General features: G+C 41.4%; 1 protein-coding gene across 2 annotated transcripts; it reads right to left on the bottom strand.

Moving 5' to 3' along the window:
• Nucleotides 1–3,624: 3,624 nt before the first annotated feature.
• On the bottom strand, nucleotides 3,625–21,228 carry LOC133404133 (uncharacterized). 2 transcript variants are annotated; one of them, XM_061679766.1, is made up of 8 exons: nucleotides 21,168–21,228; nucleotides 14,546–16,033; nucleotides 13,207–13,299; nucleotides 12,976–13,071; nucleotides 12,588–12,704; nucleotides 11,056–11,289; nucleotides 9,312–9,661; nucleotides 3,625–6,031 (listed from the first exon to the last, which is right to left on the bottom strand). In XM_061679766.1, exons 1-8 carry the CDS (start codon nucleotides 21,223–21,225, stop codon nucleotides 5,537–5,539), a joined length of 2,931 nt encoding a protein of 976 aa, XP_061535750.1. In that variant the 5' UTR covers nucleotides 21,226–21,228; the 3' UTR covers nucleotides 3,625–5,536. The 2 variants fall into 2 exon arrangements, with proteins under 2 accessions (XP_061535750.1, XP_061535751.1); XM_061679767.1 differs by lacking the exon at nucleotides 11,056–11,289.
• Between the last annotated feature and the right edge of the window lie 2,212 nt (nucleotides 21,229–23,440).

Raw genomic sequence — 23,440 nt, forward strand, 5'->3', positions numbered from 1 at the left:
TTCAGGGTGTACCCCGCCTCTCACCCAAAGATAGCTGGGATACGATCCAGCATGCCCGCGACCCTAGTGAGGATAAGCGTTACGGAAAATTAATGAAGTTTTATGAAAAGACATTCATGGCAAGACATGTTCACTCCAATAGAAACTATTACTTCTATTTTGAAAATCAAGCTCTGAGTTTCCGTTTTGTTCCTGTTGGCCTAAATGTGTCTTGACACAGCTGGAGATGGGTGGGTTTTCACAGTGGGTGTCCGTTCAGGTCACATGTCACTGACTGCTTTAACGTGCTTAAAGGAGGAGCAACCACCACTCAACTTTTTCAACTTTGTTTTTCACATTTAGCAGAGGTGGTAAAAGAGCAAGTTTGTATACAGTATATATATGTACTGTATATGTGTATGACTATGCCTCATACTGGATACTACTTGTAATGCTGTGTATTAATTCTAATCCTTCATGCATATTTGTGAAACAGAACATTTAAAACTTCATTAAATCCAGATAATTTTTCATTTTCTCTCAATTGTTTGTATGGACTTGCATAACTTACATAAGACGTATAGAGAATTTTCCAGGTTGGAATCATTAAATCTCTCAAAGAGCGTTAGAGTTGTATCCCACTTATGATTATCAACAGAAACATATTGTTATTTAAGTCCAAGACATATCTAATTCATAATCAAGGTGTTCACTTACGGGAAACAATAAAGTGATGAGATTGTGATCCGCAGCCTTCCAGCTTGACCATAAACATAATAATTCACTTATTCACTGTGGGTGTGTTTGTGTGTGCCTTTAGTGGCGATAACAATGAAATATGATTCCGATAAACCATAACCCCTGTGTGCATTGTTCATGTGTGTGTAGCAGTGGCATGTGGGCAGGGTGTGCTCGCACGCGTGCACTTCTGTTTGAGAGCTTCCACAAGAGGCCTTTTCATAGAGCTGATAAAACTGATCGGATAAAGTCTGTGTTAGCACTTTGGCCAAAAGGCTTGGGACACATAGATCACACACACATGACATAAGGTCACGTACAGTATGTACAAATGATACTTTTATTGCAAGCATACAAGTGCTTGTGTTGTTTTGTGTGTGTCGGGTCATCTTGCGAGTTTTCAGATTGACCTCTGTGGGGTGCTTGATGACTTCTCAGCCTCACCTTGTAACACCACATTTATTACAAAGAAAATCAAGCATGTAAAGGGATTACCACCTTGTGGATCAAATAAAGAATGTTTCTTCTTCCTGTAAAGGGTGTTTTACAGTTTTTAAGTGTTTATAATAGTAGCGTTTCTCTTATTATCACCCTTGTATGGCAGTTAAGATCGGTAAAACTCATCCATCCATCCATGAATAAAGTTAGAAAAACATATCAAATGGTAAAAATATTGCCCTCACGAGGGTCGCAGGTGATCTGAAGCCTATCCCAAATGACTTTGAGCAAGAGGTGGCGTACACACTGTACTGGTCGCCAGGCAATTCCAGCACACATAGACAAACAACTATTTACACTCACATTCAGACCTATGAACAATTTCGAGTCTTCAAATAACATAACATGCTTGTTTTTGGAATGTGGGAGAAAGCCAGAGTACCCGGAGAAAATCCACGTAAATACGGTGAAAACGTACAGCCTTTTCACAGGAAGGCCCAAGCTGAGATTCAGACCCACCTCATAACTGTGAGGCAGACATGCTAACCACTATTCCATTGTGGTTTATGTAATTATTGTATAACAGTAATGGGTGAACAAAGACGTTCTAAATTTGGAACCTGTGGATGAAAAATTCAATGCAAGATTGAAAATTATTGAAGGTTTACATTAAATAAGTCACTGATGGTGTAGTGGTCCTTTCACGTGACTTTGGTGCAGGCAGGGTGGGTTCAGTTCCCACTCAGTGACAATGTGAATGCGAGTGATTGTCCGTATCTATATGTTCCCTGTGACTGACTGGGTGTTGTCTGCCTTTTGCCCAAAGTCAGCTGGTTTAGGCTAAAGGCAGCCTGCGACCCTGAACAGGATAAGCAGTGTTGAGAATGGATGGATGGATGTTTACATTGACTATGACTATAAACTGTCCACTGGCAATCATTGAAGTTTTCCTCATGTGTCTTAAGTGAACTTTAGACTAGGTATGACTTTCAGATTAAAGTTTAACAAATCGATTGAAGGCATCTTCTAGTGGACATTTTAGTTTTCCTTATGCGGGATTATAAACCATGGAGAAAACTAAAGTTTGATTTATATATATTTTTAATCAGCATAATGTGTTCTCTGTTCTGATATTCACCCACTTGTATCTACAAACTCAACTCCAATGAAGTTGGGAGGTTGCGTTAAACATAAATAAAAACAGAATACAATGATTTGCAAATCATGTTCAACCTATATTTAATTTAATACACTACAAAGACAAGACATTTCATGTTCAAGCTGATTAACTTTATTGTTTTTAGCAAATAATCATTAACTAAGAATTTTATGGCTGCAACACGTTCCAAAAAAGCTGGGACAGGGTCGTGTTTACGACTGTGTTACATCACTTTTTCTTTTAACAACATTCAATAAACATTTGGGAACTGAGGACACTAATTCTTGAAGCTTTGTAGGTGGAATTCTTTCCCATTCTGGATTGATGTACAGCTTCAGCTGTTCAACAGTCCGGGTTCTCTGTTGGCATATTTTACGCTTCATAATACGCCACACATTTTCAATGGGAGACAGGTCTGGACTGCAGGCAGGCCAGTCTAGTACCCGCACTCTTTTACTACAAAGCCACGCTGTTGTAACACGTGCAGAATGTGGTTTGGCATTCATTCATTCATTCATCTTCCGTTCTGCTTATCCTCACTAGGGTCACGGCCGTGCTGGAACCTATCCAAGCTATCTTCGGGCGAGAGGCGGGGTACACCCTGAACTGGTCGCCAGCCAATCGCAGGGCACATAGAAACAACCATTTGCACTCACATTCACACCTAAGGGCAATTTAGAGTGTTCAGTTAACATACCCTGCATGTTTTTGGGATGTGGGAGGAAACCGGAGTACCCGGAGAAAACCCACGCAGGCACGGGGAGAACATGCAGACTCCACACAGGCGGGGCCGGGATTTGATTCCTCAGAACTGTGAGGCAGATGTGCTAACCAGTTGTCCACTGTGCTGCTGGTTTGCCAATGTCTTGCTGAAATAAGTAGGGGCGTCCATGAAAAAGATGTTGCTTGGATGGCAGCATATGTTTCTCCAAAACCTGTATGTACCTTTCAGCATTAATGGTGCCTTCACAGATGTGTAAGTTACCCATGCCATTGGCACTAACACAGCTCCATACCACCACAGATGTTGGCTTTTGAACTTTGCATCCGTAACAGTCCGGATGGTTCTTTTCCTCTGGCCCGGAGGACACGACGTCCACAATTTCCAAAAACAATTTGAAATGTAAACTCGTCGGACCACAGAACACTTTTCCACTTTGCATCAGTCCATCTTAGATGACCTCGGGCCCAGAGAAGCCGGCGGCTTTTCTGGGTGTTGTTGATAAATGGCTTTTGCTTTGCACAGCAGATTTTTAAGTTGCACATACGGATGTAGCGCCGAACTGTATTTACTGACATTGGTTTTCTGAAGTGGTCCTGAGCCCATGTGGTGATATCCTTTGAGGTTGAACATGATTTGCAAATCATTGTATTCTGTTTTTATTTATGTTTAACACAATGTCCCAACTTCATTGGCATTGGGGTAGTACTTAAAGGTCCCATATTTTGACTATTTAGTTGTCCACAGAGTGACTATCGAACTTGGATTTAGTATAAAAGTGTAAGTTTATTTTTTTTTTAAAAAAACACCTTGGGTTTGTGATACAAGTGTTCAGAAAAGGCGCCTCTGACAACTACTTCTCTTTGAGCCAGTTTTGTTCCACTTTGCCCATATTGGCTAAGAGCGCCCCCTTTCCTCTAATTGTGAGAGCACACGTGTTTGTTATGTTGACAACGCTGGTTCAGGGGCGGAAGAGGTAGTTGGAGATCTTCACGAGTGACATAGATACAGTAAGCTCGAGAAATTCAAATGACCTGATTTCAGGCCTCTCGGCAGAAAAAACATCTGTAACTCAGGAATGCGTGGACAGTTTTAATTCAGATTTCACATGTTTACTGAGACACCATATAGCCAATATTACATTCCAAATGCTTGAAAAAGTTTGTTTGGTAAAATATGGCACCTCATTCATACAGAACAATCATGCACTATATGACATTGTGTATATACTCCTGAAAATAGCTTTTCAACAATGGTTATTTCATTGGTGTCTTTGTAAGATCAGAGAGGAACGAGAAGAAAAGACTTGATCATATTTACTGAAAAGAAAAGAAAAGTAATAATAAGAAGAAAAATGATCACAGACCTAAAATGAGGAAACTTAATGCAGACAAGCGGTATAGAAAATGGATGGATGCATTTCACAAGTGAAGAAAATGCCTTAATGAATATGAACAATATTCCCAGCTGGTGCAAAAATTGTATTCAATGTATTTTATTAGGGCGGCACGGTGGACGACTGGTTAGAGCATCAGCCTCACAGTTCTGAGGACCTGGGTTCAATCCCTGGCCCCGCCTGTGTGGAGTTTGCATGTTCTCCCCGTGCTTGCATGGGATTTTCTGCGGGCACTCCGGTTTCTTCCCACATCCCAAAAACATGCATTAATTGGAGACTCTAAATTGCCCGTAGGTGTGAATGTGAGGACGGATGGTTGTTTGTTTCTATGTGCCCTGCGATTGACTGGCAACCAGTTCAGGGTGTACCCCGCCTCCTGCCCGATGACAGCTGGGATAGGCTCCAGCACGCCCGCGACCCTAGTGAGGAGAAGCGGCTCAGAAAATGGATGGATGGATGGTATTTTATTAGTTCAAGGAGAATGTGAGCAATTGTCTTGTTAGCACAAAGCTTGACATGTGCACTATGAGTCCCTCAATGGTTTTAATTACACGACAATGGTGCCTCGGTGGTTTAAAACAGCACAACAGCAGATTTGATTCAGTCTTCAGTCTTTCAAAACAGCGCAGAAATGACAACAGTGCCAGTTATTAGCTTTTTGCATGTGGTGGCTTTCTTTGAGGATGTGAATAAATAATGTGCAAAAAGAAAATGAAAACAACAAACTCCTTTTGTTTTTTTCCCTTCATTTTTAAGAAGTGAATGTTTATAAATTAATATTTTGTTTGTTTTATCTGAAGACAAAGAAGTTGAGGTTTTCACCAATAATAGTCAGCTATAAGTTGTATTTTATCAGTATGATTTAACATTATTCTAAGACTATAAAATGTGCTACAATTGGGAAAACCCCTTTCACTTGTTTTAATGAATAAGGTCTAAGCAGATGTATTTTTTGGCGTCACATGACCTAGGTGTGCATGGTAGAGCCTTGCAAATGGTCTTTATCATTCTGCAGTTTTAAGAATCACAGCAGTGAGGATTCTTGCGGAACAGCCTAAAGGCTGCCGGCATCTGCCTCTGCGATCACCTACCATTCCCATCCATCTCATTGCCTCCTCCAACGATTTTTGGCTTTCTCCTCACACTCAGGCCCCTTGCAGGTGCCGGAAAGTGGGGTTGCAGGTGTCGGAGCAGGTTTTGCTGGAGCTGGCGTCCCCTTGCTGATGCTCATGAGCAGAGTCGGGAGCTCGTACGAGATGGCCTTCTCTAAACGGTCTAGCATGCAACCACTCATCCAGCTGCAGTGGTAGGAAAGCTGCTGGAAGTTGGACACAGGATTAACTCCAAAGAAATCCTGATAGGCCTCCTTGCTGGGCAGGTCAAACTTGCTGACGTTGGTCTTGGCCAAAATGGACTTGAAGATGTAGTACTTGTCTGGGTCAGTGACAATATCATGAAACACCTCAAAGGGATCATTAAACCAGCCCAGCTTTTCGTGGTAGGTTTGGAGGTAACGGTCAACGAGGAGGGCATGAATGCGTACTCTGATGCCATGCTGCCGGATGAAGGCAATCTTATTTTCAATCTGGTTCTCGATCACCTGCAAGAAGACCAACATGTGAAGAGTGAGGAGAGAGTAAGAGGAGAGGAAGAGGAACAATCAAACATTTTAAACTGGAATGACACATGTAGGGTTCCACCAAGGAACCCTACATGCCACTTAGCAGGCCACTTGTTCATGGAGGACGGCAATAGGACCGTATCATTTCTCCTATTTTCCATCCATTCATTTTCAGAGCCGCTTCTCCTCACTAGGGTCGCAGGCGTGCTGGAGCGTATCCCAGCTATCATTGGGCAGGAGGCGGGGTACACCCTGAACTGGTTGCCAGCCAATCGCAGGGCACATACAAACAAACAATCATTTGCACTCACATTCACACCTACGGGCAATTTAGAGTTCTCAATTAACTTACCATGCATGTTTTTGGGATGTGGGAGGAAACCGGAGTGCCCGGAGAAAACCCACGCAGGCACGGAGAGAACAGGCAAACTCCACGACGCTAACCAGAATAAGCGGTGTTGAAAATGGATGGATGTATATACAGTCCCCTCCAAAAGTATTGGAACGGCAATTGTTTTTGTTGTATAGTGAAGACATTTGGGTTATAGATCAAAAGATTAATATGAGACAAAAGTTCAGAGTTCCAGTTTTTATTTCATGGTATTTACATCTAGATGTGTTAAACAACTCAGGACAAAGCACCATTTGGTTGAACCCACCCAATTTTCAAGTGAGCAAAGGTATTGGAAGAGACATGATTAAATTAACTTAAAGTGAATAACATTTAATATTTGGTGGCATAACATTTTGTCTGACAGTTTGCAGAAAAATTGATCCAAACTAATTGGGAGAAGCTTCATCATACAACAAGACAATGACCCAAAACACAACAAAGGACTTCATCAGGGGGAAAAGTGGGAAGTCTTAGACTGGCCAAGTCAATTACCGGACCTTAACCAAATTGTGCATTCATTTTACCTCCTGAAGAGGAGACTAAAGGGAGAAACCACCAGAAACAAACAAGAACTGAAAGAGGATGCAGTAAAGGCCTGGAAAAGCATTTCAAATAAAGAACGCAACAGTCTGGTGAAGTCAATGGGTTGCAGGCTTGATGCAGTTATTGAAAGTAGGGGTTATGCCACCAATTGTTAAAAGTTACTCACTTTAAGTTAATTTAATAATGTCTGTTCCAATACTTTTGCTCACTTGAAAAGTGGGTGGCTTCAAACAAAATATGCTATGTCCTGAGTTGTTTAACACATCTAGATGTAAATACCGTGAAATGAAAGCTGGAATCCTGAACTTTTGTCTCATATTCATCTTTTGATCTAAAACCCAAGTCAGTAGGCAACAAAAACAAAGGAATTGACCTTGCCGTTCCAATAATTTTAGAGGGGACTGTGTATATAGATAGATAGATAGATAGATAGATAGATAGATAGATAGATAGATAGATAGATAGATAGATAGATAGATAGATAGATAGATAGATAGATAGATATCCCCCCCAAAGGTGCTTGTGATGAGCTATCCTTGTAGTTCCTGTTTTGGAGCTTGGGTGGTGCATTGCACCCCTCTCGCCCTCTCTCTCTCATGCTCTCTCTCTCCCTTCCCTGTAATCAGCACCACGTTGGGCGCGCACCTGTTTTCAATCAGCCGTCATCATCTCTGCCTGCATAAAAGCCTGCCAGATCCTGCAAACCATCACCAGAGTATTCATGTTCTCCCTTGGTACACTGGCCTAGTACTTGCATGTAAACTATGCTTTATTTGCATTATTCTGATTTCCATGTTATTCCTTCTCCTCAGTGCTCCTCCCGTGTTCCCCGCCTTGCTGACCTCTTCCACCACACCACCAAGCCATCCACCTGCTCACGCCACCCCCACCGCATGCTCCCTGTCTCGATGACCCGCCATTACGCCTCGAAGGTCCAATTCCCAATTTCCTTTTCTATAAACATTCACGGCAAACTTCTCAGCCTCCGCTTGCTTCTGGGTCCAGTCACAACTGATACCATTGTATCGTGACAGTGCTATTGACATGTAAATTTCAACAGATGTTGGGAACAACCCAAATAATCCACACATACAAAGAAAGTAGAACAAATATGATCAGAAATTAAGTTGTGTGTAATAATGTGAAATGACAGAGGGAAAAAGTATTGAACACGCTAACTGGTATTTATTTAATACTTTGTACAAAAGCCTGTGGCAGCACGGTGGGCGACTGGTTAGAGCATCAGCCTCACAGTTCTGAAGACCCGGGTTCAATCCCTGACCCCGCCTGTGTGGAGTTTGCATGTTCTCCCAGTGCCTGCGTGGGTTTTCTCCGGGCACTCCGGTTTCCTCCCACATCCCAAAAACATGCATTAATTGGAGACTCTAAATTGGCCATAGGAATGACTGTGAGTGCGAATGGTTGTTTGTTTCTATGTGCCCTGCGATTGGCTGGCAAGCAGTTCAGGGTGTACCCCGCCTCCTGCCCGATGATAGCTGGGATAGGCTCCAGCACGCCCGCGACCCTAGTGAGGAGAAGCGGCTCAGAAAATGGATGGATGGATGGACAAAAGCCTGTTTGCAATGACAGCATGCATTGTTCTGGCGTGATTTTGGCCCATTCCTCCACACAAGCAGTCTTGACATCTTGAAGGTTCCATGGGCTTCTTTTATGGCCCTGGAGTTTCAGTTCTTTCCATAGATTTTCGATTGGATTCAAGTAAGGTGATTGGCTGGGTCATTATAGCAGCTTTATCTTTTTTATTGGAAACCAATTGAGAGTTTCCTTGGAAGTATGATTTGGATCATTATACTGTTGAAATGTCCACCCTCGTTTCATTTTCATCATCCTCGTGGATGGCAGCAGATTTGTGCCAAGAATGTCTCGGTACATTTGCCCATTCATCCTTCCTTCAATAATGTAAAGTTGACCAGTACCATTTGCTGAAAAGCAGTCCCACACCATCATGCTCCCACCTCCAAACTTCACTGTTGGTATGGTGTTTTTAGGGTGATGTGCAATGTCCATTTCTCCTCCAAACGTGGTGTGCATTATGGCATCCAAAGTTTGCTCTCATCAGACCAGACTATATTCTCCCAGTACCTAACTGGCTTGTCCACATAATGTTGAGCAAACTTTATACTAGCTTTGACGTTTGTTTCCAGAAATCTGGTCTTGCATAGTGAGCGTGCATACAGGCCATGGCGGCAGAGTGACACAATAATTGTTCTAAAATGTAATGCCTAATATTGTCGAACATTCTCACAGGTTTCCTCATAAACCTCCTTGAACCACAAGACACCATGCAAATAATAGTCGTACCTGGTTCAAGTCCTCCAGCAGAGAGGTCTCCTCCTTCATAAAGAGCTCCCGGCTAGTATCTACTGCATATTCCGGAGTCCAGAAAGAGCTTACATATACCCGAGGAGGTTCTGTGGCATTGATGAGGGGCGCCATGCTCCAGAACAGGGCTCCGTAGACCCTCATCAAATCCTGGGTGGTGAGACTGTCGGCTTTGTTGAGGATGATGCGGATTTGGGACTCACGGCCCTTCATTTGCCTGAAGAGCATTTCCAGTTCCCCTCCCACATCGAGTTTGGTGGGGTCAAAAACCAGGAAGATGAGATCAGCTCGGTCAATGAACCACTGGCACACCTCGTTGTAAGGGTACCCTGACGGGGGTGAGGAAAAAGGACTCAGGTTATATTATGATGACTGTTTCACAACAGTTTTAGTTGCAAAAGAAACATGATTCCATCAAATAGGTCTGTGGTTCTCAACTGTTGTCACAATGGGACATGGTGACCATTTCCCTACTGTTGTAGAGTCGTGACCGACTTTTAAAATATCCTCTGAAAACGTTATATTTTTAAACATAGCTATACTGTGCTTACATGTTTAAAGGGCAATTCAGCGCACAATCAACTGAGCGTGAACATGATAACCATGTATAAAAATGAACACACGTACTGTACATACATTAAATATCAAAATTTAATTTGTATTTCAGCACTGATCTTTTGTTTTTAGGAAAGTGCAACATCAATAGTTTGCATTTCTTTTATGAATTGAGCGATATAGACAAGTCTATCAGTAAGAGTTTTATGGTATAAAACAAAAGTAATGCTATTTGTCATTGCTTTGTCTCTATCAGACGAGTCCAGGACAGGCTGTTTAAATGGAAGTTGTGCTTGCACCATGCTTGTATTCCTTTCGTGCTGCTGTGATATGAGCAGTTGCAAGACTGCCATTTCAAAGGGGTTTCATGTATCACCAAAATCATATCGCTAGCCGTGACATTTGCTAGCCAGAGGCCTCGTTGCACTCTATTTGTAATCCAGAGTAAAATCGTGGCTTAAGTGCGAGGCAGTTGCACTTCCTGTCTCTTATCTATAATATGTACCGTGTGGGAAATGAAAGATCCAAATATGAATACATTTAGGCCTACCGTTATACCCCCAGTAATAAGGTTTCTGATGCATACCAGTCAAAATACAGTGGACCCCAGCTATTTGCGGGTGATAGATACTGTGAGTATCAAAAATCAGTGAATAACTGACGCTCATTTTAATTGCCATGAATTTTAAGGGATCAGGAAAAAAACTACAAATAAGCAGGGGGTTCTGCCTATACTGCTGTTCCCCAAAAAATCTGCAAATGGGTGAATCCGCGAATGCCAAACTCCGAATATGCAAGGGTCCACTGTAATGTTTTTTTTTTTTTAAATAAAAAACAAGTCCGGTCTGAAATTAGAACATGCCGTACTCTATCACTATCCTACACTAATGCAGTAGTAAATTCCAAATTAGAGTAAATAATTGTGTGCAAAACACTTCTAGGCCATAGATATAAAATTATATAATGAAAACCTAAATACCACAGTAACTGAGCGTGCCTTCTTGTACTGTGGGACAACGTATTTGTATGGTGCTGCACAAAGTAGTCCATTGCACACCGTTCAACATTGGCGTAAAACAAGGACCCACTGGAAGTTTTCACTCGCTGTCCGCGGCCCACCCAAAATGGGTCAGCGACCCACCAGTTGAAAATCACTAAAATAGTTTACCTCTCTCCTGTTGCTTGCGGTTCTCAATGATGCCGGGTGTATCAACAATTGTGACCCTCTCCAGCAGCTTGTGTGGCATCTCAAAGCCCACCAGCCTTTCCAGGAAGCCCTGACCAAACTTCTCCAAGGGTGAAAAAGAACGCGAGCTGTCGGCTGCCATAACAATGCCCTCTATGGTGCGAAACTTTTCACCGTGCATTATTACGGTATACTCGGAGGTCGTGGGCTCAGCACCTAGTGGAAGGGTAAATTGAACATGTATTACTGAGCTTTGACATATCAGCTCTGTTTCTTCGCTTTACTGGTAATGCAGAAGAATACCAGTAGCAGTGTTGCAATTAATGGATTTAATATAAGACTTGGGAAAGCAGAACCATCAAGACACACAGCAAACAAAACATGTGAAATAAAATATGGACATTAGGACTGGTTGCTTGTGAAGTCAGTTCTCTTCCCCTGAGCAAGGCACTAAACCATAGATGTCAAACTCAAGGCCCAGGGACCAGATCTGGCCCGCAACATCATTTTACTGACTGGCGACCTGTTCAGGGTGGAGTCTGCCCTTCGCCCAAAGTCAGCTGGGATAGGCTCCAGCGCCCCACGACTCTAACCAGGATAAGCGGTGTTGAAAATGGATGGATGGAGAAAAATACAAGTACAATTGAAACAGCGTACAGTGCAAGAAATATCATTTAAATGTGGAAATGCTCTAAAATGGATGAGAAAAAAGACGTTTTTAACTCGGGCTTAAAAGCTTTCACATCACATCAACGTCACTTCTGTTAGTAACTTATTCCATTTGTGTGCAGCATAATAGCTAAATGCTGCTTCACCATGTTTGTTTTGGACTCTGTGCGCCACTATTTGACCTGAGTCTGTAGATCTCAGAGCCCTACTGGATTTATATTCCATTAGCATTTATTTCATGTATTCAGGACCTAAACCATTTAGTAGACCAGTAGCAGAACTTTAAAGTCTATTCTAAAGCTGACTGGGAGACGGTATAGAGACTTTAGAATTAGAGTAATATGCTCTGAACTCTTTGTTCTGGTCAGAACCCGAGCTGCAGCATTCTGAATGAGCTGCAGCTGTTTAATGCTCTTTTTGGGGGAGTCCAATCAGAAGACCATTACAATAGTCAAGTCTACTTGAGATAAAAGCATGGATGAGCTTCTCCTGGTCTGCTTGGCACATGCAAGCCTTCACTCTGGATAAATTCTTCTGATGGTAGAAGGCAGTTTTAGTCATTGATTTGTACAAAGAAAGAAAAAAGTAATTCTGATACTAATTTAGAAATTTGTGAAACAATAAAGTTACAAACATTCTATTAATGTATTATTTTTTAAATTCAGTACATATATAAATATTTATCTTTTTCTCTTTTAGGCAATGTTGATATCATCTGTCTTTATTACTCTACAGTCAATCAACATACAGTAAACCATTACTTAATTTACTTTATTTCCTTCTTGATAAACACATCCATCCATGACTACTTATATAATATGGAAAATATAATCAAATTCACTTACCTGTGTAGAGTTCATGTGAAGTGTCTTGGAGACCCAGCAGGTAGTTGATCATGGAGGATTTGCCCACACTCCAGGGTCCAAGAAACAAAGCCATCGGCCTAGAAGTGATCTCTCCATCTACAATGTGGAAGGGAGAAGAACAAGACCAGATATTGATTGACTGACAGGACATGGCTCATAGAGCTATCTTAAAAATAGTTTATAAAAAGTAAAATCATGAAGCTCCTGAGTTTCCAGAACTTCCCTGACCTGCTTTCTTGTGCCATCCTGAGGCCATAATCTTTGATCATTCAAAATCAAGATGTACAGCTGACGATCTTGACTCGATATTCCTACCTCTATGAGATATGCAGCAATCATATGATGCAGTCAGTGTGATTTGATTTACCTGTGACTTCATGCTGCCTGAGTTCATTGTACTTGAAGGCTTGCTCCACTGGCTTGATGGCTGTGTGGTAGATGTTCAGTAGCTTCTTCATTGCAGCTGGAAAGAAACGTAGTTGAGATTGAGAGCATGACACCTCAAAAGTAGTAAGGAGACATTTTGGGTAGTGTGCTACAGTGCATACTGGGTTTATGTTACATCGCTTTATTGTATTTTACTCTGAAAGTTCCTTACCTGTCAATTGGGATGAGGGTTTAGCAGCTGCCAGTCTTAATGTGTCTTCAATATGGGAACGGTCCCTCAGTGCTGGACCCTCATTTTTTCCCACTAATTGGCAGAATAAACTGTCAGTTGGAATGCTTGATGCTACTAAACTTACATATTTAACTGCACAACAGATAATGAAAACGTGTTAATTCATGACATAATGCAATGAAGCGTTTCATGTTTCAGATGGTTATGTTTTTGTAACCCTTTTTTAACCTTCAACAACACATTCCTGAAATGAATGTGATTCCCATGTCAAATACAGTACTGTTTTACATGCTGTAGCACATGTATCAGTCTATTCGCTTCCTTTTCTATTTTCGTCTGTTTATTTCTGCAACAGAGGTTGTCACTAATTCCTCTTTAGACACACACAGTGTCATATTCAGTGGGATTCACATGCCAGGGAAAGAAAGACTGGAAGCTGAGAGAGATCTTTTAAACACCATGACCCTTTACATTTAAATGCTCATTGCATTTACTGCAGTTGCAAACAAGTGTTTTAAAAATGTCTCATGTGGCCTGTGCCACATGGTGACAACAGTTGTGAATATCCATCCATTTTTCTATAGCGATTTAAAAAAAGAACCATTCACACTCACATTCGCCCCTGCAGTCTTGAGCTAACCTTACATGCATGCATGTTTTTGGACTGTGGGACCAAGCTCCAATACCTGAAGAAACAACAACTCAGGAGAACATGCAGACTTAACACAGGGAGGCCAGAGCCGAGATTCAAACCCCAAACCTCAGAACGGTAAAGCAGACATGTCACCCAGTATTTTCACTGTGCTGCCACATGTCTGTTGAGTTTGAATGAATCTAAATTAAGTCGTTAATTTCTAGAATGTGATGAATAGAAGTTATGTATTCCGAAGTTAAATCACAGATGGGCACATTTACTTTTCACATTTACTTTTCAACTACGCAAAGTAGCATGTAAGTATGCAATTTAAGTATGGGGTTTATTTGAGCTGCGATTGGCTGGCGAACAGTTCAGGGTATACCCCGCCTCTCGCCCGAAGATAGCTGGGATAGGCTCCAGCACGCCCACGACCCTAGTGAGGATAAGCGGTACAGAAAATGGATGGATGGTTGTATTTGAGAGATTATTGTCTGGCTGGAACTACAGATGTGCGTTGATTGGATTTCTATTTGTAAGTCCATTTATTCTTGACTTCTATCAATAATGTAGTGCAGTTGAAGCTTGAGTCTATTCATGTTTGTACTTGCTGTATGGCTGTAAGACCATGCTTATGTGTGTACAAGCTATATGAGCATATGACAATCCTTTTTCTTCTTGTACCTTTGGCCTGTGCAGACTCCTTGACCACAAGAGGAGCTTCCTCCACCTCAGGAGCCTCTTCAGATGTTTCCTCTCCAAGATCTTCCACTGTTGCTTCCTCAACAGACTCTGGTGTGACTTCTTCAATAACCTCTACTTTAGGAATTACTTCAGGCTCAGCTTCAGGCTTTGAAGGCACAGAAACAAGTGCAAGTTCTGGTGAATCTAGTCCAATGCTGTTATTTGTAACTTCTGATATTTCTTCTTTAGGTTCTGTTAACACTTCTGGTTCAGCTTCATATTCTGCTTCAGATGTTAATACCACTTGTGGTTCAGCTTCAAATTCTGAATCAGGTTCTAATATCACATCTGCTTCAGCTTCATCTTCGGCTTCCAGTTCTGTTATCATTTCTGGTTCAGCTTCATCTTTGGCGTCAGGTTCTGATGTCACTTCTGGTTCAGCTTCATCTTCTGCTTCAGATTCTGATGTCACTTCTGGTTCAGCTTCATGTACTGCTTCAGGTTCTAATATCACATCTGCTTCAGCTTCATCTTTGCCTTCCAGTTCTGTTATCACTTCTGGTTCAGCTTCATCTTTGGCTTCAGGTTCTGATGTCACTTCTGGTTCAGCTTCATCATCTGGTTCAGCTTCATATTGTGCTTCAGGTTCTGATAGCTCCTCTGTTTCGGTATCATATTCTGTTTCCGGTTTAGATATCACTTCTGAGTCAGCATGATGTTCTTCAGGTTTTGACATGACTTCTAGTTCACTGTCATAATCTGTTTCAGGTCCTGACATATCCTCAGTTTCAGTGTAATAATGTGCTTCAGTTTCAGATATCACTTTTGGGTTTGCAGGTTCAGCACTCATTTCAAGAATGTCCTCTGGCTCTGATTCAGTTTCTTCAACAGCTTCCTCCTCCACAATATCTTTTAGTACAATTTCCTCCTCGCTTACTTGTCTCTCTTGTGTCCCCTCCTTTGTTTCCTGAACCAGTTCTTCCTCTTCTGAATCAGAATCGTGGGGGATAACTGCCTCTTTTGGCAATTCATCCTCTACGTCTTCACTTTTGTATTCCTCATTCATCAACTCTCCTGCAAAAGAATATACAACCTTACCAACTGCTTCTTTCTCGTTCCTTTCCTCGACAATGGATGCCTCGTGGTCATCAGATGCCATCTCCTCCTGACTTTCCTCTGCCATGTTTTGGAGAGAAGCTTCTTCCTGTCCTTCTACATTGCTTGTTACGTCAACAGTGGAAGCCTTGGTTTGTGGTGTCTGAGCTGTTTCTTCTTCTTCATGCTGTGAGAGCGAGGCTGACTCTTCCTCAGACGCAGCCAGTGTTGGGGAACAGGGTTGACACGTGGGCCTCTCTGGGGCCGGGGTGTCGTTGGATGAACTCTGGCTGGGATGCTCCTCTGTTGTGCCACATCCACAGGAGAAGAGGTTCCTCTCATGCTCCTGTAGCCGAAGAGATACCAGTGGCTCCTCGTTAGGGATGGATGACCCTGGCACCAAACCACAGAAATGAAGAAGAGAGAATGTTATCGGTATATGGTTACTCCATGTTGAGGTGTAATGTTTCACTAATAACACACAACATACGCTATTTTACATTATCATTTACAAGACATTCTCATACGTAAATTCTTGTGCCTTTCATAAGGTGATATTTTACATTGTGTAGGTGGTTGTATTCTTTTTTCAGTTTAACTGCATCTTTTATAAACCCTGAGTTTGGAATAAACTCCTGAATAAAATTTTATTAACACGCAATAGGTTCAGCAATATAATTATTTAGCTGAATGTAATTTTTTTTCTTATATAGAAATAGCATACTAAACTTTATGAACAGGTATAAAAAGGTCCAGTTGAATGCTGTCAATTTATGTTTTACAGGTAATTTCTTTGCATGATATCCTATGAGGCAACCTGGGTTATACTGACGCATACACTCATTCAGCACCCACAATATTAGGTACTCCTGCACAATCTTAATAAAATCCAATATAAAAGCTGGCTCACAACTTTCACCTTTATTAAGCTTTCATCGACACATCCAGAGATGTTAAATTGATCAAAGTAAACAAAATTTTAAAAGTTACAGTGACTTCCAAACAATCTGAAATTGGTCCCACCCACAGTGTACAAAGACCACAAGGTCACAGTCTCTATTTAATTTTAACTGTCTGCGAGTGTGAACACACGGTAGAACACATTCTGATGTGGGGCAGCTAATAGAGTAAGTAGTAAGAGCTAAGAGAGTGTGCAGTTCACATTACAAGGTGGGGACGGTGAAAAATGATGACGGGCATAAACAGTTGGCACAGGTTTTTATATATTTGACAGTCTTTCTCTCAAAGCTAAAGAAGAAGTGTTGGCCTTAGTTGAGTTCTGTGCTTTGAGTATTGTGAAGACATTTTTAAAGCCACCTGACCATACGTACATTAAACATTTTACTTTTTAATTGCTTGTATACAAATGGTTGTGTGTATGGAGTGCTTGCCCACCCATCAAGTATGACATTAAACAACCATGTAAATCTTTTATCTGCCTATTTCTGAAAATTTGTGAGTGAGACGTTATGCATTTCCGTCCCTGTGTTACATAACAGTGGGACGGAAGTGCACAATTTACATAACTACCACCTTTCTTCACCAATGATCAGTTAGGTTGGGTGAGAATCCAGAGTCACTTTCAAGTGACGGCCAGAGTCTGTTATAAATTTGTGCAATTTATGAACTCTGCTGTGACTGAAAGCTAAAATGCTTATATTGTCTTTATGTGCGCTCACTTTTTCCCCCACACCCTGGGCACTGTTTCCGCAAGACAAGAAAACAGTTGGCTGTAGCGCACACTCACCGGTGAGAGCCAGCCCATCGAGTGAAGCAGAAGACGGGACAGACATAAACAACGGCCGGAACGCACACACACGCCGGCGAGAGCATCTTTAGTCGCAAATTTCAGACTCTGGCCAAAGTCGTCAAAAGCTGGACTCACCATTGGTCTGTTCCCTTGCATGAGACAGGGCCGGCCTCTAAAAATGGGCTGATGTCAGAAAGACAAGAAGGTTGTGTTATAATTCTTGATCCTTGGGGTATTTTGACAAAAGCTTGCCAAAGACATCAAGGAAAAAGTTCATAATGTGTCTCCATTACCATTGTTACGTCACACAAAGTTAACCTGACTATAGAACATATCATCCAGATTATTGTGAAAAACAAATCTAAAGTCTGATTGGTCCATCTGCCGGAGTTTGCTTTAAATTAGAACCATTTTGTGTTCCTTTTTAAAATTGTATTTTGTGTTATATATTGACTCAGTAGTTCAGCTGTCTAATTTCCCTTTGTTTTAAAGATGGTAAAGATTTAATAATCTTAAAATCTTAAAAAACAAAACTACCTATATGCTGGTTTGAGTACATGGGTTTGGTTTGTGATGCTAGAGATTGGGTTTATCTGTACTATGATGCAAATGGTGTCCCCACTCTTGCAATAATCCCCCTTTGTCTCCCTCTATTTTAAGGCACTGAACCACATTATTAAGCTATTTATTGCAGATGATGTGCTTTGCTAGCTTATCACTCTCTGGGGAGATTGTCAGCATTCAGGTTCATGTGTCAAGAGTCACATGGTCATTGTGCATTGCCACCATGTTCCCTTTATTATATAAAAATACATGGAGGTGTGTCTTTGCCAGACTTAGGTGTTCCACAAGTGTCAGTATGTAAGTGTCAGATGTTTAAGGGCTCCTCGGTCATCTCCCGCACAACGTTGATGAGTAGAGTGTGCAGTGTGGTGTGACGTCCCTCACCTTTCCGAGGCAGAAATAGGCCCACAATGAGTCATAGGGTGAAAAGAAGGAGTGATATTTGTGCTCCTATTTTTTTTTCAGGGGGTGTGACACTCTCCTCTTCCCTGTGATTGTCATGAGTCTGCTAAGCTACATATGCACACCATGCATGATGCAAGATATCACCCCATCCATTCCTTGCAACAGCTCCAGTGGTTGTGCAGAAATCTTGCAAAAACCTTCAGCAATAAATGCATCAGTAGGTGAAGTGACATCTACTTAGAAACATAATATGGGTGTGGATGAGTCATGATTTATAAACCTAAGTACATGCACAGCCTTTTTATACTTATAAACTGGTTCTAACGTCCAATGAACATTAAGTAAGGACAATTTGAAATATATTTGACAGTTTCCATGTGAATTAATGATAGTTAAAGGGAAGCAACTAAGTTGGGGTCATTTTTACGAACTAAAACATTTCAACATAATCAACAACATTTTGTTTTGCCATAAGCAGACATCCATGCAAATTAATAGCCAGCCAACCATTTTTGATATTGCTAGTCCTCATTAGGGTGCCAGGTGACACCCTGGACTGGTTTCCAGTCAATCACAAGACACAGACAAACTACCATTCACACTACTTCACAATTTGGAGTCTCCCAGGAACATACCATGCATGTTTTTGGGAGGAAGCTGAAGAACTGGGAAAAAACCCACTCATCCACAGGGAGAACATGCAAAATCCACACTGGAGGGCCTAAGCTGTTATTCGAACCCAGAACCTCTATATTTTTAGGCAAACTTGCTAACCACCACGATAGCGCGACGCCTGCAAATTAATGCATACAGAATTTTCAATTTTTCTTAATATTTGGTATATTTGTTGAACAAAATAAACTCCAAACAGTAAACCCCAGTAGCCGAGATTGTACAGCAAGTTTTTCCAACATTTAAGTTCCTTTTAGAGAGAAACATGACATTTTGCAGTTCATGTATATACCTGTCAATCCCTGTAAATTCACAGAATTTTGCACCAGCCTCAAACCCCCACATACAACCATTTTGATATTACATTTTGGCCAATTCCGTTTTTCTCATTCTGGTGGCCTATGGCTACGGCCTATGGTCTGGTCCTGGTGCAGACGGCTCCCTGAGATGGTGTTTCCTCACCTGGATGCTCTGTACTCAGCCTCAGGTTACTAGGTCATGGTATTATTTTTAACTTCTTTGTGTGAGTGTGTCTGTATCCTTGTGGACAAGTGGCGGGCAGGTTTGTTTTACTTTTATATTTTACTTAATGTGAAGCAATTTGCGTTGCACTCCATTGGATGAAAAGCGGTTACAAATGAAGTTTGATTGATTGCTCGATTTAATGAAAATCCTCTCACTGTATCATGGTATGCAATTTTACCTTACTGCAACCACAATAAACATGTTAATTGAATAACTCTGACAGTGTCACTCAAAACCGAGCATTATTGTATTCCACTGTGATATTTATAAAACAGTGTATAATGTGTATACAGTGTATTGTCAACTGCTTTCACAACTGCAGAGATTTCTTGTGTGCGAACACAATTTGAACCTATTTTTGTGTTTGTTTAATATGATAATGTTTTGTGCGCTTTGTTAGTAAATATTTCTCAAAGGTTTTTTTTTTTTTTTTACATTTTACTTGCTGGAAAGTGGAAAGACATTGACATGACATTTCCAGTATCCCGGTTGTCATGTTTAGAATTACTCTTTGACGATACAACCATATACATACTGTATATCCTTACTTGGGACTTGACACACATATTATTGCAAGCAAATACAGTCTTGGTGTATTCTCATCCTGTAAGTGCTTTAAGCATGTCTCTTTTAGGTACTTTAATACCTGGAATGACGAAGTAACACAAGGAGCTTTATCTAAACTTCACAACAATCAAATACTATTGTGTTGTCATATAATCTCAAATTAATGTATCTCTGTGTGCCTATTTGTTTAATAAAGATATATATGCATTCTGAAAAGGCATAAAGAGATCAGTGAGCCAAGTATCTGGTGACGATTCAGCCTGACAAATGCCTGACGCGTGACTGCAGCTGTTGGCTGGGTCCGAAATGAACCTATTCAAGGACACACAGGGGTATCCTCATAAAGTTAAAAATGTCAACTAATTGTACATACATTTCTTTCGAGCTAGTTTTGAAATACTTCAAATTTAATTTAGAATTAATGTCATGGTCATATTATAAGATTTGAAGAGAATAAATGAAAAACTGAAGAATATGGATTCAATGGCAAAATAACTGATTTCACAGTGATTAATTGGTGTTTTAAGCGTGTGTGTGTGTGTGTGTGCGCGTCTCTGTGAGTGTCGTGAGCCAAAGTCAATCTGTCGACGCTGTCTCTCCAGGACAACGAGAATGAGCAGCAGGCAAAAATATTTTCCATCAGCTGGTGTACCGTCTCAGACTGACATTTCCATTTTATACCCTCAATTCTCCAAACTGCACCACATCTATATACAACACACTTTTTCTTTGCAGGATCAGCATTGTTCATTGTTTGGATTCCTATCTATATATTTTCCACATTGTCTTTTGACCACTGGAGAAAATAGTACAGTATTCCTGAGCAGTAATTTAGTGTCTGCACTAAAACCAATATTATAACCCATCATATTATAACACTATTACAACCACTATTATGTAGTCAATCTACTGCAGTGTATCAGCACTCCCTCTTGTTGCCTCACACAATCCTCATGAAAGTTCATTACAAATAAGACTTAACATGCATCAGGCACAACTGCACTGACATGTTGCAGCACAAACACCAAAGCCTCTCGGCCATACCTGCAGCAGACAAAGCCAGCAGAGCCAGAACGCAGCATACATGGATCAGAGACTTCATTTTGGCTGCCAGGGGCCTATTCCTCCTCTTCCCAAGATATATATACCTCTAAGGCAGAAAGTTAGGGGGTCATGTGCCCAATGGAGGTGGGGCACAGCAACTGTTTTCTTACCCTGATTGGTTATTTCAGCAGCCTTTCAGAACTTCTTCTCCAACTTTGGATTCCACCACTAACAAGCTCGTAACCTTTAATATATAGTATACTATATACAGCATACGATACTATACTATACTATACTATACTATACTATACTTTACTATACTATACTATAAATGCAGCGCTATGGGAAGCACAAGCTAGTGCTAACTGTAGGCCGGTCTGCAGAGTGTTACGTCAGGAAGGCCATCCGGCCTAAAACTTTGACAAACAAATATGAGCGTTCATCTAAAGAATTCCATACCGGATCGGTCGTGGCCCGGGTTATCAACGTCTGCCCCCGGCGTCATTAACCTGCAGGGCGCCGGTGGAAATTCAGCTAGTGTGGGTCGAAGATGAAGGAGAGGTGGAAAGTAGCTTTTTTTAGGCAGAAAGAGAAGAGGAAAGCACAGAGCCTAGAACTGAATGTGGGGACTTTGAATGTTGGGACTATGAAAGGAAAAGCTCGGGAGTTGGTTGACATGATGATTAGGAGAAAGGTTGATATATTGTGTGTCCAGGAGAGCAGTGTAAATGATTTTACCATGGTGTAGATGGGAAGAGAAATTGACTAGGGGTTATTTTAAAGGAAGAGTAAGCTAAGAATGTCTCGGAGGTGAAAAGAGTATCAGATCGAGTGATGAGGCTGAAACTTGAAATTGAGGGTGTTATGTATAAAGTGATAAGCGGCTATGCCCCACAGGTAGGATGTGACCTAGAGGTGAAAGAAAAATTCTGGAAGGAGCTAGACGAAGTAGTTCTGAGCATCCCAGACAGAGAGAGAGTCGTGATTGGTGCAGATTGTAATGGACATGTTGGTGAAGGAAATAGGGGTGATGAAGAAGTGATGTGTAAGTACAGCATCCAGGAAAGGAACTTGGAGAGACAGATGGCAGTAGACTTTGCAAAAAGGATGGAAATGGCTGTAGTGAATTTCTTTTTCCAGAAAAGGCAGGAACATAAAGTGAGCTACAAAAGCGGCAGTCGAAGCACACAGGTGGATTACATCTTGTGTAGACGATGTAATCTGAAGGAGGTTACCGAATGTAAAGTAGTGGTAGGGGAGAGTGTGTGTAGGATGGCTCTGGTGGTGGGGAGGAAGATTAAGAAGACAAAGGCAGAGCAGAAAACCATGTGGTGGAAGGTGAGAAAGGTGTTGTGCTGCTTTTAGGGAAGAAGCTCTCAGTGGACAGGAGGAGCTTCCAGAAGACTGGACCACTGCAGCTGAGGTGATCAGAGACAGGCAGGAGAGTACTTGGTGTATCTTCTGGCAGGAAAGGAGAGAGGGAGACTTAGTGGTGGAACCTCAAAGTATAGGAAATCATACAAGGAAAGAGGTTAGCTAATAAGAAAAGAAGACTATACTTTACTATAGTTTACTATGAAAAGTCTGCGATTGGCTGGCAACCAGTTCAGGGTGTACCCCGCCTCCTGCCCGATGACAGCTGGGATAGGCTCCGGCACGCCCGCGACCCTAGTGAGGAGAAGCGGCTCAGAAAATGGATGGATGGACTATGAAAAGTTGATAACTGCAAATGAATAAGATTTTATTTCTTAAAAAGGGAGTATCATCTTTGCAGCCATTGTACTTTTATGAATGTATCATTTTGGTGAAATGAAATTAATTATGAATGCTTCAGTGGCACGGTAATCCAGTACCGTGTTACCCAACCAGCGTGCTGTGGCACACTAGTGTGCCATCAGAGATCATCAGGGATGACACATGAAAATATGTTATTTCACTTAGGTTGCCGGAATATTATGTGTTATTTACTACAAATAATGTATCTTTGTCCATCTATCTATGCCAGGTCATAAATCTCTGTATCCACCTATTGCTATTCATACAACAGAATAAGTCATGGCCTCCTGCAAGTGTATCACCTCTGTATTCAATGAAACTGGCCCAGATGTCACAATTTTTGAGTGAACAGAGACGTGATCATCATTTATTTCTTTTTGTGACATTTCTGTTTGGCTGTGGCCTGTGAGATTTTTTAAAATGTAAAATGGCCACTTCGTCGACAGGGGTGTAGGGGGGCGGGACAAAAAACAAAAACAAAAATAACCAACCAAATC

Source organism: Phycodurus eques, chromosome 6 (assembly GCF_024500275.1).
Source record: "Phycodurus eques isolate BA_2022a chromosome 6, UOR_Pequ_1.1, whole genome shotgun sequence".
NCBI classification, from domain to species: domain Eukaryota; kingdom Metazoa; phylum Chordata; class Actinopteri; order Syngnathiformes; family Syngnathidae; genus Phycodurus; species Phycodurus eques.